We start from the raw sequence: 17726 nt of genomic DNA, 5'->3' as shown, positions 1-17726 counted from the left end.
GATTGCTTCATGTTTTGGGAATTATCCCATTGTTGACTAGAAAGCGATGGTAGATTCTTGTATCTTTTACTGCTGAGCAGATTAATGTGGGTTTTTTTGTATATATTTATCACACTAGCTATTCTAACATGACAGGATTCTTGTCTCTAAATGACCGTTTTGCAGTTTTACACAGGTTGCAGTTAACACTTTGCATTCCTATAAGCCTAGTAATTTTCAGAAGATAGATTTTAATGCTACAAATGTTAACTCAGCTACATCGATTGTTTTAACTTCCAGCAATTTTCTGTTTTTTCCATTCCCCATTCTGGTTCCATTCTATCTCTTTCTCCTGAGCATTACCTCTGCCTGGTTCCACTCCACATTTCCCTTCTCCCATGGTCCACTGTCATCTCCTATTAGATTCCTCTCCTTCAGCTCTTTACCTATTCCACCCAGCAGCAGGTTACTTCACCACCAACCTGGTCTCACCTACCTATCACCTGCCAGCTTGTAGTCTCCCTCCCCACCCCCATCTTATTCTGTCTTCTGCCCCCAACCTTTCCAGTCATGATGAAGGGTCTTGGCCTGAAACACCTACTGTTTATTCCTTTCCATAGATGCTGCCTAATCTCTGAGTTCCTCCAGCATTTTCTGTGTGTTACTTAAGATTTTTGGTTTTGGTAATCTTCAAAAATAAAGTCTAGATGTTGGAAATCTGAAATAGGAAGTTCAGTAAGTCTGGCAGCACCCTGGAAGAGAAGCAGTTAATGACCCTGTGAGGCCTGGGAAAGGAAACAGTTGTCTAAAGGGTGGGTAATGTTCAGTAGACTAAAGGCAATGTCTTAGAGTGAGATCTGGGTTATGATGAGGATAAGCTGCATTTCCAGTTTAATTACCATTCAACTATACAGCCTGTGTGTAGTGTGCTGTTGAAATCTCAATCCCTAGTGCATTTATTTTACAATCTTTGAACTCGCCACCGGATTTTCTGACGTATCCAGTCTCCTCCATTATTTGCATGTCCCTGAGCTTTAGCTTCCAGCTTCTATCCCACTGAGGATGACGGGTCCTTAATTACCTCAGCAAAATTATCTCCCTTTGAAGATTCACCTTCTGCTTCTCTACTTGTAGCAGCTTCCAAAAATATTTTTACTTTAACCAATTTCTTGATATAATTGCTCTGACATAAATCAGGCCAGAAGGTGAAAGAACTCTTGCACTGAGCTGAACAAAACCTCGTGACTTAGAGGGATTCGAGTTAGCTAATAGCTTGCTTCCCGTTCTTGCTCCGGTTTCATTTCAGACCTAAAGACTTGCTGATGAGTTGGTTAATTGGCCACTCTGGATTGCTCCAAGTGTGTGTGGTGGAGAAGGTTTTAACAGTGGGGAAAAGAGGTGAAATTAGGTCATAGGACCATATTTTTGGGTGGGGGGTATGAAATCGCTCTGAGCATTCGCATCGATTGGATGAGTCAGATGGCAAACTATGTTGCAAGTAAATACAAACTGTCAGTGGTGAGGAAATTGGTGTTTGTCAGTTTGACCGTATTCAGAAATATTAGTACAGAATTCAAAGTAAATTTTATTAGCTAATTACATAGATGTCACCATATACAACCCTGAGATTCATTTTCCTGCAGGCATACTCAGCAAATCTACAGAACAGTAGCTATAACAGGATTACTGAAAGATCAACTGGAATGTGGAAGACTAGAAACTGTGCAAATGCAAATATAAATTGCAATAAATAACATGAACGTGAGATGATGAGATAGAGTATGATTAGGAGTATTAACTTGAATTTATTTCCTGTTACAAGACTACACGCTGTAAATGATGTCCAGGGATAATGGACTTGACCCAGAGAATCTGGTCCCCTCTCCCAATACCGTAACATGTTCTTTATCAAGAAACAAATCCAAACTCTCATCAGCAGGATGCTGGTGAGATTATGACAAAGTGCTAATCATACATCAATCTCTTTTAAGTCTACAAGGCCGCAATTAACAATCCAGCAATCTCTGACACAGGCAGGAGCACAATACATTGCTTGCTCTGCAAATGCCATCAAGTGAAAGATTAAACCCTGGTTCAAAGAAGTAAAGGCCCTGGCTTACAAGAGCCAGCTATGCATGCTGAAGCAAAAATAAGTCTTCTCGGCGGTGCTGTCAGTCAAATCAGTACAGGCTGAACATGGCTGGAAATGATTCATCAGAAACGTAAAAATGGATAATGCATCTCTCCTAGATGTTGCCGTGATCAGAATCAAAATCAGACTTTATATCACTAGCATATGTTGTGTGGTTTGCAGCTGCAGTGCATTGCAATACCCAATTTTAAATACAGTACATATGTAAGCTATGATAGAAGTATATATAAAAAATAAGCAGTGCAAAAAGACCAAAAAAAAAAGTAATGATTTGAAGTTAAAGTTGAGCAAATAAGCAATGGTAGCTGATAGCAGTTTCATGAAATTGCTCTTGGCACCATTAAGCACAAGGTTTCTGGCTGCAGTTTCCTCTTTTACAGCCTTCAATCATGGAAAATATTAAAGTTGACAACTTAATCCTTGCTGTAAATCTACTGAAAATGTCCTATTGCATGAAGTTCAGCTAAGATTCTGATGGGAAGTTGTTGTTATTGTGAATTGTCATCTGACTAGAAGACTGAGGGGAGACTTGCTAGTGAGATACAAAATTATGAGGGGTGTAGATAGGGTAAACGCAAGCAGTCTCTTTCCCGCTAAGGTTCGGTGAGACTGCAACTCGAGGTTAAGGGTGAAAGGTCAAAAGTTGAGGGGAAACTTCTTCACTCAGAGGGTCATGAGGGTGTGGAACGAGTTGCCAGCGTAAGTGGTGCATGTGAGCTCAGTTTCAATGTTTTAAGAGAAGTTTGGATGGATACATGGATGGTAGGGGTATGGACGGCTATCGTCCTGGTGCAGGTTGATAGGCCAAAGGGCCTGTCTCTGTAAACTGTAAAAATGTTTATGAAATTGGTTGTTTTCCAGTTGCCTGTCAGGTTGGCTGCTTACCTACTTCAATAGTCACAGTTGCTGGATATTAGTGACTGCCCTCAGAACTCTGATTTAAGCAACAGATTTTGGGTGTAGGGAGATCCACATGAGAACTGTGACTTGTTTAGTGGGACACTTTCTTTGAGGTGGATAAATCCCATTTGTTTTTGTTGACTGCAATTTCAGGGCCAGGGGATTTTAAGTCCACTGGATATACAGCTCAGTTGTCCCTCTAGGAAATGTTTTTTTTAAATAAGTGCTGGCTGATGAACTCCTCCAAGCTTCTTGCCAGATGTTAAGAAATTAAACTAGCAGATGCTCATTATAACTCACGAAACCTCTAGGCACCTCTAGAAACAGCTTGTTAGTCCCTCGCTAACAGCCACTGGACTCCGCGGTGAGGAAACCCACCTTTCTCAGGCTTCGTATGTCTAGGGTGTGTACACCGTTGGTACCGCCAAATCTGTGATCGGGATGTCTTGCTCACCCAAACCCAGGTTCGTGTGCATGCCGTGTGATTTACTGGCCCCTGCAATCGCCCGTCGGCATGAAATAGCAGATCATACACTACATACAACTATAAAGAAAGTATATTTTTGGACCTTAACTGAAAAGAAAAGAAAGAAAAAAACAAAAAGGGCCCATTATAATTAAACAGTCAAATGTTGGAGCTCAAATCTTCCAAAAGCCATATTCACTGATCTTCGGGCCTTGGGCTCCCATCGAATTGTGTTTTCCCACCGGATCAAATCCTACAGCTGGTTCTCTCCAGTGTCTTCTCTCTTCATCTCCCACCAAGGACCTCGACCCATCTCAGTGTTCGTCACAAAAGCCTGCTCCTCCAGTGTTCTCTATACCTGTAAGCTTTTTGCATTCGTATCTGTCCAAATGACTTAAAAGTTGTAATTCTCCCCCTTGTGGCAGCTTATTCCATATAACCAGCACCCTCTATGCAGAAACTTGCCTCTCAGATTCTTACATTAAACCTATGCCATCTAGTTTTTGACTCCCCTATCCTGAGAAAAAAAAAAAATTTTAGTTATTCATTGACATACACCGCAGAATCAGGCCTTCGAGCCACACTGCCCAGCAAACCCCCAATTTAATCCTATCCCAATCACAGGAAATTTACAACGACCAGTTAACCTACCAACTCATGGTACATTGAACCTGGGCCATTGGTACTGTAAATCACTATGCTACCCTGCTGCCCCACCTGTCTATGCCCCTTATGATTTAATAATCCCCTATAAGGTCACCTGCTCTGTGTCCTACACTCCAGAGAAAAGCAACCCCAGTTTTGCTTTCTACTTTTTAGAGTCAACCTTTTCCAACCTTTTTTATGCCAATGAGCCTTACCATTAACTGAGGAGTCTGTGGACCTCATATTGGAAAACCTCTGGATTGCAGGAAGCTTAAAGGATAAAAGCTCGTAACTTATATTTACATTTTCTTTGTATTTTTATTGCAAAGTGTAAAACAAAACAGAACATAAAACATAGAACATAGAGCAGGAACAGACCATTTGTCCCTATATGTTGTGCTGAACTAGCTAAAAAGCAAATCAAAAACACCCCAGTACTAATCCCTCCTACCTACACTATGTCCATGTCCCTTCATTTTCCTCATATCCATGTGCCCATCCAAAACGTCTCTTAAAAATGTATTTGCCTCTACCACCAGACCAGGCAGCACATTCCAGGCATCCACCACTCTCTGAATAAAAAAAAACTTATCCCTCAGCCCCTTTGAATATGCCCCCTCTCACCTTCAATGCCTGCCCTCTGGTATTAGACATTTCTACTCTGGGAAAAAGATATTCCATATCTGCTCTGTATATGCCTCTCATAACCTTGTAAACCTCTATCAGATCTCCCCTCAGGCTCTGCTGTTCCAGAGAAAACAACCCATGTTTGTCCACCCTCTCATAATAGCACGTGCCCTCTAAACCAGGCAGCTTCCTAGTAAACCTCTTTGCACCCCCTTTGAAGCCTTAACAAATCTCACAGATTCACCACTCTCTGGCTAAAGAACTTCCTCCTCATCTCCATTCTAAAAGGACGCCCCTCTATTCTGAGGCTGTATCCTCTGGTCTTAGTCTCCCTCACTATCGGAAACACCCTCTCCACATCCACTCTATTGAAACCTTTCAATATTTGATAGGTTTCAAAGAGGTCACCCCTCATTCTTCTGAAATCCAGTGACTAGAGGCTCAGAACACTCCTCATATGGTAAGCCTTTTGATCCCGGAATAATTTTCATGAATTCTCTTTGAACCCTCTCCAATGTCAGTACACCCTTTCTTGGATAAAGGGTCCAAAACTGCTCACAATACTCCCAAATGAGGTCTCACTCATAAAGCTTTATAAAGCCTCAACATTACATCCTTGCTTTTATATTCTAGTCCTCTCAAAATGAATGCTAATATCACATTTGCCTTCCTCACCGTTTTGATCTTTTTAAAGAGTCCGAGCTAAAAGCAAATACAAAATTTAGACATGAACATGTTTACTTCATTTAGTAGTGTACAGAAATTCCCATGCACCTCAATAGCTTGTGGTTGTGATAATGTTGATTAAGCTACAGGCACTAATTTACAACAGTGTCTGGTGCTCTTCTCAACACAAGTTTAAGGATGGGTCTAAACTTCACAGTGCAAAGTAATTGTGTGGCATCGCTGTTGCACTATCGAGTCATTAGAACAAAGATAAAGAAGAACCTGTATTGTGAGCTTTATCCTCAGGAACGTCCATATCTGAAGCTTTTGCACTTTGGAATTCTGGAATGTTATCATCATCAAAGCAATTGCCCTTTGCTAACTTTCACATTCATATAGGTGGGAATGGGAGTGTTTGAAAATGGTGTCGGTGACGATCCAATCCATCTATTGCTAAGTGCGTTCTTCTAGATGTAATATCATGCGGTTGTTTCCCTCTAACTTTGGGCAGGCTGTGCCTTGTCACTCTCTCACCCAAAAGATGGCACTTCTGACAATGCAGCACTCCACTGGCCAGCTGGGCTTCTTGTGCTCATGCCTATAATGAGAATTACAACTTTGGATTGCATTTGTCTTGAGACGCTTCCAGGAGGCGAGTGGCCTCGAGGCCACGGTCAACTGCATTTCTCGACTATTTAAGGATGGAGGAAGGTTGAAACGAATGTGGAAGGCGAACAAGTGTTCAGTGCTGACTACCAGCCTCCTGCTCACTGCTGCCAGAGATGGTGTCTGCATGTGACAGATCTCACTCGCTGCTCCCATGGGAAGGCCTCTGTGTTCAGATGGTCTCTCTCTCCCGCGATGCTTCAGAGGATGTTACCAAAGTTCAACATCTATAATTTATGGATTGGACTGTAGTTCAAATTGAGCGATTTTTTTTTTCCTTTTTTTTTGGTTGCATGGGTAACGTTTTGATGTTCTTACTGCCGTTTGGGTCATTCGTCTTTTTTTGTGCATGGGGAGAGGGGAGGTTGTTGGTTTTCTTTGAATGGCTCCATGGTTTTCTTAGTTTCGTGGCTGCCTGGAGATTAATCACATAGAGTTATCTATGAGATTAATATTTTTTTTTGCTATTTTGCATTGCTGCTATTCCTCTCCATGCCTTGTGGCGCACCAGGTGGCAGCCTTGCCCGTTTCCTCAGCATTTTGTCTGCGCTTTAGAAGCCTGAGTTGTTAGCTCCTGCACGAATGGAAGGCGTGCAATGAGCCGGTTGGATTCAAATGGGACCACTCACCTCTTAAGTCCGGTACTGATGTTGTTACATCACCAGCCGGCTTATTCTGTGTACATACATTGATAATAATTGTACCTTAAACCAGGTTACAGCTGACACTTGATCAGTACCTTTGCTTGATACTTAGATGGAAAGGTGAAGTTAACTTTTGCTTCCTTTTCATGTAGATAAAGAAGTGATGTTGACACAGAAAGACTATGAAACCGCTGCACTGGCTGACATCAAGGCCTTGCTTAAGAAACATGAAGCATTTGAGAGTGATCTGGCAGCCCACCAAGACAGAGTGGAGCAGATCGCCGCCATCGCACAAGAGCTCAAGTACGTACAATAATATAATTGTTTGCACCAACCACACTGCATTCAACATTAAAGGCCAGATTTTGTAACTGATGCCATTATTATTTGGATCTTTCTACAGACAGAAATTTGCAAACAGTTATGTTGTAATGAGTTTAAAAAGTAAAGTGAACATTTCCGGCAAGTTGAATTGTGTATGCAAATGTTTGTGAAGAGAAATATCCTGAGTCTTGTGATGTTTTAGCTCAGATTTGTATTAATCTTTCCGTTTTTCCTTCTGTAGTGATCTGGATTATTATGATTCTCCCAATGTAAATGCTCGCTGCCAGAGCATTTGTGACCACTGGGACACTCTGGGCTCTTTAACACAAAGCAGGAGAGATGCCCTGGAGGTGAGACTTAAATTGCTGACTTTTATTTTGTAGTGGATTTAATGTGTGGGGTTTATCCATTTCTACAGTCACAATAGGAATTTTAATCCTGGATTCCCTACATAATTGTCATTTAATAGAATCAAAGTATTATAGAAAAGTACAGCACAGGAAAAGGCCCTTTAGCCCAACTAGTTCATGCCGAAACCATTTAAACTGCCTACTCCCATCAACCTGCACCAGGACCATAGCCTTCCAAAACCCTGCCATCCATGTATCTACCTAAACTTGACTTACCGTAGATTTCGCACTACAGAGCACACCTGATTAAAAGCCGCTGGCTCTAATTTTAGAAAGAAAATCAATTTTGTACTTGTACAGGCCGCACCGGATTTTAGGCCGCAGGTGTCCCACGTTGTAATATGAGATATTTACACAGAAAGATATTACACGTGAGGATTTTTTAACTTTTAATTAAATCCATATGGTAACAAACAAATACATATTGCAAATGCTTTTTTTCGAACCGTGCCTGTAATATGGCTACTTTTAAATATACATACGTATCGGTAACACACAAATTACGTTGCATATATATTCCAATATCTCCTAGCGACTGGTAAAAATATATATACTGCAGCCTACCAGGAAAATTTATTGATCGCCTTTAACTTAAAAGCAGCGTTTTGGCTCCGCCGCTCCCCCCCCACCTTCCCGTTTATCACAAACCGGTATTTCCCACAAGACGCGGCGAAACCGGATGTGACGTCTAGTAGTACAGAAAACATACTAACAAATGAATTACTAAGCGAAAATATTATAAACTAAATAACTGTCATAAAGGCAGCACAATGCTTTTCTTCGAGTGTTTTCCATGTTGATGAGGGTGAGTACAAATGACTGATTTACAATAATTTAATTGTGAAAGTGCGCTTGATTTATCGTATAATTTCATTGGACCTCTGTGAACTACTCATCAATTTTATTGGTCTACTGTTACGAGGCAAAATGTTTTTGGCGGCATGAAAAAAAATCATGCATTAGCCGCACCGTAGTAAAGGCCGCAGTGTTCAAAGCTGATCAAAATGTGGGAAAAAAGTAGCGGCTTAAAATCCGGAATCTACGGTAATTTGAGATCGAGCTGGCATGTGCCACTTGTAATGGCAACTTGTTCCAAACTCTCACCACCCTCTGAGTGAGGAAGTCCTCTACCGCCCCCATGTTCCCCTTAAGCTTTTCACCTTTCACCCTTACCCACGACCTCCAGTTGTAGTCCCACCCAACTTCAGTGTAAAAAGCCTCCTTGCATTTACCCTAACTGTACCCCTCATAATTTTGTATACTTCTATCAAATCTCCTTTCAATCTTCTACGTTCTAAGGAATGAAGTCCTAACCTATTCAATCTTAAATCTTTATAACTCGGGTCCTCCAGACCCAGTAGCATCCTTGTAAATTTTCTCTGTACTCTTTCAAGCTTATTGACATCTTTCCTGTAGGCAGGTGACTCACTGAGAGGGCAGCATCAGACTAGCTTCAAATAAACAATAAATATTGAGAACATGAGATGATGAGTACTTTATGGTGGAAAGAACTTTGCCAGTGATAGACTGAGTCATATCCACTACTTTTTGGAGTATTTTCCATTCAAGGGCATTGGTGTTTCCATACCAGGCTGTATTTGAATAGTGTCTGAAGCTATTTAGTCTAAAATGCGTGTACTGAAAGAATTAAATTGTAATTGCTACTGTGAACTACAACATGTTTGGAAAATCCATTATGTTGCTTAATTGTGATTCTACACATAGACTGGGCAATAATGGCCGAGTTCTATCTGATGTTGCAGTATTACTGCAAAACACTAATTCCAAGATCCAGCAAAATTTAGCCAAACTCTTCCAATTTGATACCCTTCATTCTGGTGTTTATGAGTACTTAGGTGATTAGAGCCTCGTGATATGTTTGAGTCCTGGCTCTGCAATGATCCCAGAGAAAATAGAATCACTCAGTGAGCACCCATTTCAATTCTACTTCCCATTGTCATTCTGACATATCAGCCCATGGCCTCTGCTAGTGCCACGATGAGGCCACACTCGGGTTGGAGGGGCAACACCTTGAATAGCCTCCAACCTGATGGCATGAACGTCGATTTGTTTTTTTTTGAACTTCCTGTAACTGCTCCCTCCCCACTTTCACCATTCCCTCTCTCATCTTATCTCCTTACCTGCCCATCATCTCCCTCCTCTCCCTTCCCTTGCTTCCATGGCCTTCTCTCCTCTCCAATCAGATTCCCCCTTCTCCAACCCTTTATCTCTTTCACCAATCGACTTCCCAGCTCTTTACTTCACCCCTCCCCCTTTCTCCCGGTTTCACCTATCACCTTGTACTTCATCCTCCCCTCCTCCCCACCTTCTTACCTTGACTACTGTCTCCTTCTCCACTGAGTCCTGATGAAGGGTCTCTGCCTGAAACGTCGACCGTTTACTCTTTTCCATGGATGCTGCCTGGCCTGCTGAGTTCCTCCAGCATTTTGCGTGTGTAACTTTCTTTTTGCTTACTTTGTTTTAACAGAGGACTGAAAAGCTCCAGGAAACAATTGACCAATTATATCTGGAATATGCAAAAAGAGCTGCACCTTTCAACAACTGGATGGAGGGCGCAATGGAAGACCTGCAGGATATGTTTATTGTCCACACTACTGAAGAGATTCAGGTACAGTGTGAGAACGACATGGATTAGTTTAAAGCGTGGCTTATGTCAGAATCAGATGTGATACCACTGGCATATGTTGAGAAATTTATTATTTTGCAGCAGTAGTACAGTGTTATACTTAGTAAAAAGCATTGGAAATTAAATTCAATAAAGCTGTGCAAAAGAAGGCATTCAAAAATACTGAGGTAGTGTACGTGGGTTCATTGTCCATTCTGAAATCTGACGAGAGAAGAAGCTGTTCCTAAAATGTAGAGAGAGAGAGATTTGGGCTCCTGTGCCACCACCCTGAGAAGGCATCCCCTGGGTGATGGGAGTCCTTAATGATCAAAAAGGTGGCATCAATGCTGGGGACAATAGTGCCCATGATGTTTCTGGCTGAGTTTACAACTTTCTCCATATTTTCCTGATCATGTGCAGTGCCCCCCCCACCCACCCACATCAGATGGTGATGCAACCAGTTAGAATGCCCTGCACAGTACATCTGTAGAAATTTGCTTTGGTGAAACACCAAATCTCCTCAAACTCCTAATGAAGTATAGCTGCTGTCGTGCCTTCTTTGTAGCTGCATCAAAGGTCAAAGTAAAATTTTAGCAGAGTACGTGCATATCACCACGTACCCTAAGGTTCATTTTCCTGCAGCATACTCAGCAAATCTTTAAAATAGTAACCATAACAGGATCAATGAAAGATCAACCAGAGTGTAGAAGACAAACTGTGCAAGTGCAAATATAAATAAATAGCAATAAGTAACAAGAACATGAGATAATGAGATAAGGAGTCCTTAATGTGAGATCATTGGTTGTGAGAGCATCTCAGTTGTTGGACAAGTGAGTGTAGTTACCCCTTTTGTTCGAGAGCCAGATGGTAGAGGGTTATCAACTGCTCCTGACCTGGTGGTGTGAGTCCTGAGGCTCTTGTACCTTCTACCTGATGGCAGCAGTGAGAAGGGAGTATGGCCTGGGTGGTGGTGATCTTTGATGATGGATGCTGCTTTCCTACGAAAGCGTTTCATGTAGATGTGCTCAGTGTTTGGGAGGGCTTTACCTGTGATGTATTGAGCTGAGTCCACTACCTTCTATAGGATTTTCCATTCAAAGATATTGGTGTATCCATACCAGGCTGTGATGCAGCCAGTCAGTACACTCTCCAGTACATGTCTAGAGAAGTCTGTCAATGTCTTTTGATGTCATGCTGAATCTCTGTAGACTCCTAAGTGATGTTGACGCCCAAGTGTTCTCATTGGCTTTCTCCCTCTGATTTTTTTCAGGGTCTCATCGCGGCGCACGAGCAATTCAAAGCAACGTTGCCAGATGCCGATAAGGAGCGAGAGGCAATTCTGGGTATCCAGACCGAAATGGCAAAAATTGCTCAGTCTTACAATATTAAACTCTCTGGAGTAAATCCATACACGTCCATTACCTCGCAGGACATTAATGATAAGTGGGATAAGGTAAGGGACTCCTAAAGCTTGTCAATATCTAAAATACACTTACCAAAAGAGGTTATGCTCTTCCTGTTGAGAAGTAGTGGGGAAACATGGTAGTACAGCAGCTGGCGTAATGTTAATACAGCACCAGTGACGCTGCTGTCTGTAAGGAATCTGTGTGGGTTTTCTCCTGCATTCCAAAGATACACAATTTAGTAGGTTAATTGGTCAAAGTTCAGAGTATATTTATTATCAAAGTATGTATAAACTGTACGATCTTGAGATTCGTCTGCTTACAGGCAGCCACAAAACAAGAAACAAGAAATAATTCAATTTTTAAAAAAAGACCAATGCCCAACTTGTAGAGATAAACAGAGAAAAACACATCATGCAAATAATAAAAGCACGCAACAGCATTCCTAACTAAATTGAGTCCATAGACACGAAGCCAGGAGCAAGCCCATGGCCTTGGCCTCAGTTTATCATATAGTGGGGCAAATCGCCACGAAGCACGTAGCAGCCGGAGCAGGTTCACAACCTCGGCGCTGAGGAGAGCGGAGTGAAACATCACAGAGCCAAACCAACTCGACCCTTGTCTCTCGTCCCACAATTTTCCATATAAAAGGGTTATTAATAAAGTATTTAGTTGAATTTTTTGCTTTGAAAACCAGCATTAAGCTGCTGCCCACATTCAGCAATGTCATCTTAAACCAGAAGTATATGGCTCACATGGATATAATTAGGTGGTGTGGCCTCGTTGGACAGGGAAGGGCTTGTTACCATGCTGTATCTCTAAATAAAATAACTTCTGTACTGCCCATTACTCCACTGTGTTTAGGGCAGCAATGTAAGGTCCTGCATCATGTCAGTAGCTTCCTCTTGGTTTTCACTACTGTCAGTCATGCAAGCCGGTGTGGAGACTCAGGAATACCATCACACTCCGATGTGGAAGGATTTTTCATTGCTATTTCCATAACAGTTTGGCCAGTCAGAGATGTTAGCTTTGAACTGAACCTCAGAATCTGGAGGACTGATGGACCACTCTTACTCTAGCCTCTACCCTTTGACCTGTTTGGCATGGGTGACCCTACGAAGAGCCAAAACACAAGGCCCGGACTCCATCCAACATAGCTCTTTGGGTCATTGAGGCACACAAACCTCCAAACCCAGCAACAAGGTTGTGGTCTTCTCAGAGGAAATAAAATGAAGTTTGCTTTTATTATGGTAGGCAGATTTCATAAGAACAAGTGGGTCCAATTAAAAATTTGGTTGGGTTCAAATACTCTATAGACCACTGGTTTCTGATTGGAGCTGTACCATTGAAATGAATTTCCAAGCAACCTTTCAAACTAACGTCATGGATGTGGGTATTACTCAGAATATTTCCTATGATATGGGAGGAAGTCATCGCTTGTTCATGAAGTAATCCCAGTCCCCATTTTGTTCCCTTTGTATTCAAATCAACCTCCTCTCAGGTTCTGTCGTGTCATCGTGCATTAATAGCAAGTTGTGGTGGCCAATTAACCCTCCATTCCACACACCTTTTTGGGATGCAGCAGGAAATCGGAGCACCAGGAGAAAACCCACACTGTCACAGGGAGAACGTGACAATTCCACACAGAGGTTGGGATTGAAACCAGGCCCCTGATGCTGTTTGTGCAGCTCTACCAGCTGTGATGCTGCCACTTCTGAATGGGCACCTGATGTTTGGCTCTACAGCTCCTAGGAGACCATTTGACTCATCAAGTCTCTGCTGCCTCATGGTTCTCCCACTTGTTTCTTTCTCACATTACCATCAGCTCTTCCTGATATTATCCCCCCCGCCATCCACCACATTATGGGTGGTTTATAGTAACCAAGTTAATTGGGATGTGGGAAAGAGATTGGAACTGCCGGAGGAAGTCCATGTGGTCAGGGAGAATATGTGTGGACTTAACACAGCTCCAGAGATCGGCACTGAACTCGGGTCACGAACATGTGAGGCACTAGTTCTACTTGGTCTTCTATTGTACCATTACAATAGAAAAGATTGAGATGGACCTGCAGCACAGTACAGGCCCTCCAGCCCATGGTGCTGTGCTGACCTTTAATCTACTCTATGATCAGATTCAGTGTTAATAACACCAGCATATGTCGTGAAAATAGCTGTCCTTGCGGCAGCAGTACAATTCAATACATAATAATAATATTAAGGGAGGAAAAATATAAATATATTTGATGTTTAATATTAATTTAATAAATATATTAAATTAAGTTGGTGCAAAAATAGAAATAAAACAAGTAGTAAGGTAGTGTTCATGGGTTCAAAGTCCATTCAGAAATCGGATGGCAGAGCACTAGAAGCTGTTCCTGAATTGTTGAGTGTGTGTCTTCAGCCTCCTGTACCACCTCCCTGATGGTAGCAATGAGAACAAGACATGACCTGGGTGATGGGGGCCCTTAATGATGGCTGATGCCTTTTTGAGGCATTGGTCCTGGATACTGAGGCTAGTGCCCATGGTGGAGCCAACTAAGTTTAGCACTCTCTGAAGCTAACCCCTCCCTCATGCATAGCGCTCCATTTTTTCCCCCTATCATCCAAGTGCATATCTCTTAAGAGTACCTTAAATGCACCTAATGTATCTGCCTCTACCACCACTCTGTAAAAAAAAACACTAACTAACTTACCTCTGTCACCCCTTCCCTTTATTCTCCTTAGCTTTATTAGTCACTTGTATGTCAAAACTTACAGTTAAATGTATTCTTTGCATTAATGACCTGCACCCTGGAAGTGTTGCCATACCTTCAATGTCACCCTAGCATACCCACAGCTTACTAACCCTAACCTGTATGTCTTTGGAATGTGGAAGGAAACCAGAACATCCAGAGAAGACCCACGCAGTAACAGGGGGAACATACACACTCCTTAGAGGCAGCAGCGGAAATTGAACTCTGATCACTGGCGCTATAAAGTGTTAAGCTAGCTGTTAGGCTTCTGTGTCACGCTAGGAACTTGGAAGGTGGAGGTACTTATGGTGACGTGGGTAAAGTCAAAAGTGAATACGTATCGTCTATAATGCTTCTTGAGACTATCAAAAGAAAGATGCAGTGGCATGAAAACAATCATGGTAGAGCGAAGGTTTGGTGGAGGGAAGGAATTCTTGGCAGGGTGGGCAAATGAATATGCTATTGATAATATCAAAACTTACCGCTGTGTTTGTGTTTACAGGTTCAGCAGCTGGTGCCAGCTCGAGATCAAGCTTTGCAAGCAGAGTTTAACAAGCAGCAATCAAATGAAAACCTGCGTGAGCAGTTTGCAAATAAGGCCAATGTTGTTGGTCCCTGGATTCAGACTAAGATGCAGGTTGGTAAAATTCTTTTGGCATTCAGAACTACTGGTTTTGAGGATATTCTCTGTTTCAATAAAAATCATTCTGTTTCCAGTTAGTCTGTTACTCTGCTGGCGTTTAAGGCAGCAATGAAGTTCCTCCATCTCTGGCGGTGTACAGGTGTTCAATGTGTCAGTAACTTCCTCTCAGTTTTCATTACGGGGTAGAGACTCAGGAATACGTCACACTCTGATGTAGGATTTTTCATTGCTGTTTTCATAATAATTTTGTTTGACCAGTCAGGGTTCCTGAACTGAATTCCCGAACCTGAAGGACTGATGGACCACTCTTATCTGAGAGAGTTCCTTGTAGTAAGAATTAGATCCATTGTGCTTGAATTATGCTGGGAGTCAGTCAAGTTAAGATTTCCACACACAAGTTACTGGTGCCACCATCTATGGAGGGGAATGAGCATTCAACATTTTGGGCCGAGACCCTACATCAGGACTGGAAAGTCAGAAGCAGAATGAGAAAGTGGTGGGGAGGGGAAGTAGGGACAGGCTGACAAGTGATTGGTGAGACCAGGTGAAGGGGAAGGTTACACAACTTGCACTCTGAAAATATTCAGCAATGCAGTCCAAGACCAGGGTAACACCTGGCTGTGGAAAACGAGTTGTTGACTGTTATTTTGTGTATTTATATTAGGAGATTGGACGGATCTCTATTGAAATGCACGGTACACTGGAGGATCAGCTAAATCAACTGAAGCAGTATGAGAACAGTATCATCAATTATAAGCCCAATATCGACAGACTGGAGCAGGACCATCAACTCATTCAAGAGGCCCTCATCTTTGACAACAAGCATACCAATTATACCATGGAGGTAATAATTATGCTCTATTTTCAGATGAGTTCATCTTGCATTTAAAATCAGTAACTATGGGAGGAGATAGGTCTCTACCAAAGGATGTGTAAGGTGCTCACTCTATCCGCTAGCCTGCAGGTCACTCTTGGGCAAGGTGTAGCACCTGCTTAGCCGGCACACCCCCCCCCCACAAAGTCAGGGTCACGAGAAGTCATGGGAGCAGGTGAAGGAAAGTTTTATGAGCAACTGGTGCATATGACAAGTTCTGGTCGTTGTCATGTGAATGAAATAATTGGAGAGAAGTGCTACAGACACCCAAATCAGCATTGTCTGGACTGTCTGGTCTTACAATTATTGTGGTTCACGGTCACAGGAACCCATTGTTCAGAGCTGCATTTTAGATTTAATCTACAGTCCATATTCAGATCTGAAGATCCGTGGCTGCAGTTATTTGCCACAAGTGCTAACCCGAAAAAACGCTGTCACATTGGTTATGTCATGACAGATGCATGCAATCTCTGAAAAGTATTGATGTAGCTGGGGGTCATCCATCTTGTAAAGACACTACCCAGAACAAAGCAGTGGCAAACCACTTCTGTAGAATTTGCCAAGAGCAATCATGGTCATAGACCATGATCACCCACGTCACACAATAAAAACAAAATAATGATGAACTATGCCCACAGTACAGGATGCTGAATCTTTGGAGCTTGGTATAGACACCAGCATTACTTCCCACTCCCTCTGGTGAAACTGTTTTATGAGTTATCATACACATTCCATGACAAATTATTATCTCTCAAGAGGAAGGTTAGTCTGCTGACCTGTCTTTCCTTGGATTTTCCCTTTGCAAAAATGAAGCCCCTCCCCTCGCCTTCAAGCCTTGCAGTTTCTTTAGCATTTTGTCTGTTGTTTGTTGCTAGCTCAGTTCTCAACCCAGCATGGGTGGAACTTGTGCAAGGAGCTGGCCAGGTTTGCACCCAGGGCCACTCGCACCGAAGCCTGGGCGTGGTACCACTACACCACTGGCACAGACTGCAAAAATAAAGTGCTGTTAATTCTCCACTTGGACTGAATAAACACTGATTATGGACCAAAAATCTGAAGATTTGACAGCAAGTTTAAATAACCTGAACGTTCACTGTTGCTACATTTCAGCAGCAGCAATGTGTTTTGAAGAATTTGTTTGAGCCCTTCCAAAATATTGAGGAAGTTATTGTATCAGTTTGAAATACACATAGATAGTAATTCAACCTATTATTATGCCTGTGCTGATGCTTTGAACTACCCAGTCATGGCAATACTTAAGCATATCCATGCTTGATTCCTTTTGCAATACTATTGAATCTACTTCCACCAACACTGAGGCAGTGAATTCCAATGATAATCAGTGCAACATTTTCCTCTTCTCCCTCTCCCTAGTAGTCTTTCCCCACCCCAACTCCCCTGTGTATTTTTTCTAAGTGAGCAGTTCTGGAGGGTGCTGTATAAATGCAAGCACTCCCAGAGAGAAACACCAACAACCGCATGCTGAGGGTGTCTTCTCAACTCCCGATGAAACGTCTGCAAGCTAATTGCCAAACTTGGCGAACACTACATCAATTTTTCTGATTTTCTTAAATTTCGGTTTAATCTTTATTTTTCTGTCTGATTCAAACTTTTTAAACTGTCTGATCTAAGACCTTCACAATTTTGAACACTTCCATTCTGTTATTATTGTCTCCTTTGGTCTACGGAATCACCACTAGCTTCTCTAGTCCCTCCACACTTCCTCAGACCTTTAATTTAGTGAGTGTCTTATTGCTCTTATATTTCTACAGCAAGGCCCTTAGAAGTGGATACCTTTATATCCAGGTGAAGCTTACTGATGTGCTGAAGATTGCAATTTTTTTAGAAGAAAAGTTTGTGTTCTTAACTTAGGGTGCCACAGTAGCATAGCGGTTAGCCCAATGCTATTACAACTCTGGGCATTTCAGAGTTAAGTTCAGGCACCATCTGGAAGGTGTTTATATGTTCT

The 17726-nt window shown here is 42.2% G+C and overlaps 1 protein-coding gene across 5 annotated transcripts in view; it reads left to right on the top strand.

Annotated features, from left to right (window-relative positions):
• LOC140737347 (alpha-actinin-1-like) overlaps positions 1-17726 on the top strand; it is a 157818-nt gene that overhangs the window by 114924 nt on the left and 25168 nt on the right. For all 5 annotated transcript variants that reach the window (XM_073063791.1, XM_073063790.1, XM_073063792.1 and 2 more), the window contains exons 12-17: positions 6898-7048; positions 7311-7419; positions 9968-10108; positions 11376-11558; positions 14743-14877; positions 15548-15727. In XM_073063791.1, coding sequence (XP_072919892.1) covers positions 6898-7048; positions 7311-7419; positions 9968-10108; positions 11376-11558; positions 14743-14877; positions 15548-15727 — 899 coding nt within the window. The remainder of the gene's footprint in view (positions 1-6897; positions 7049-7310; positions 7420-9967; positions 10109-11375; positions 11559-14742; positions 14878-15547; positions 15728-17726) is intronic.

The sequence above is a fragment of the Hemitrygon akajei genome, chromosome 12 (genome assembly GCF_048418815.1).
Source record: "Hemitrygon akajei chromosome 12, sHemAka1.3, whole genome shotgun sequence".
NCBI lineage: Eukaryota > Metazoa > Chordata > Chondrichthyes > Myliobatiformes > Dasyatidae > Hemitrygon > Hemitrygon akajei.
This window is presented reverse-complemented; position numbering and strand designations above follow the sequence as displayed.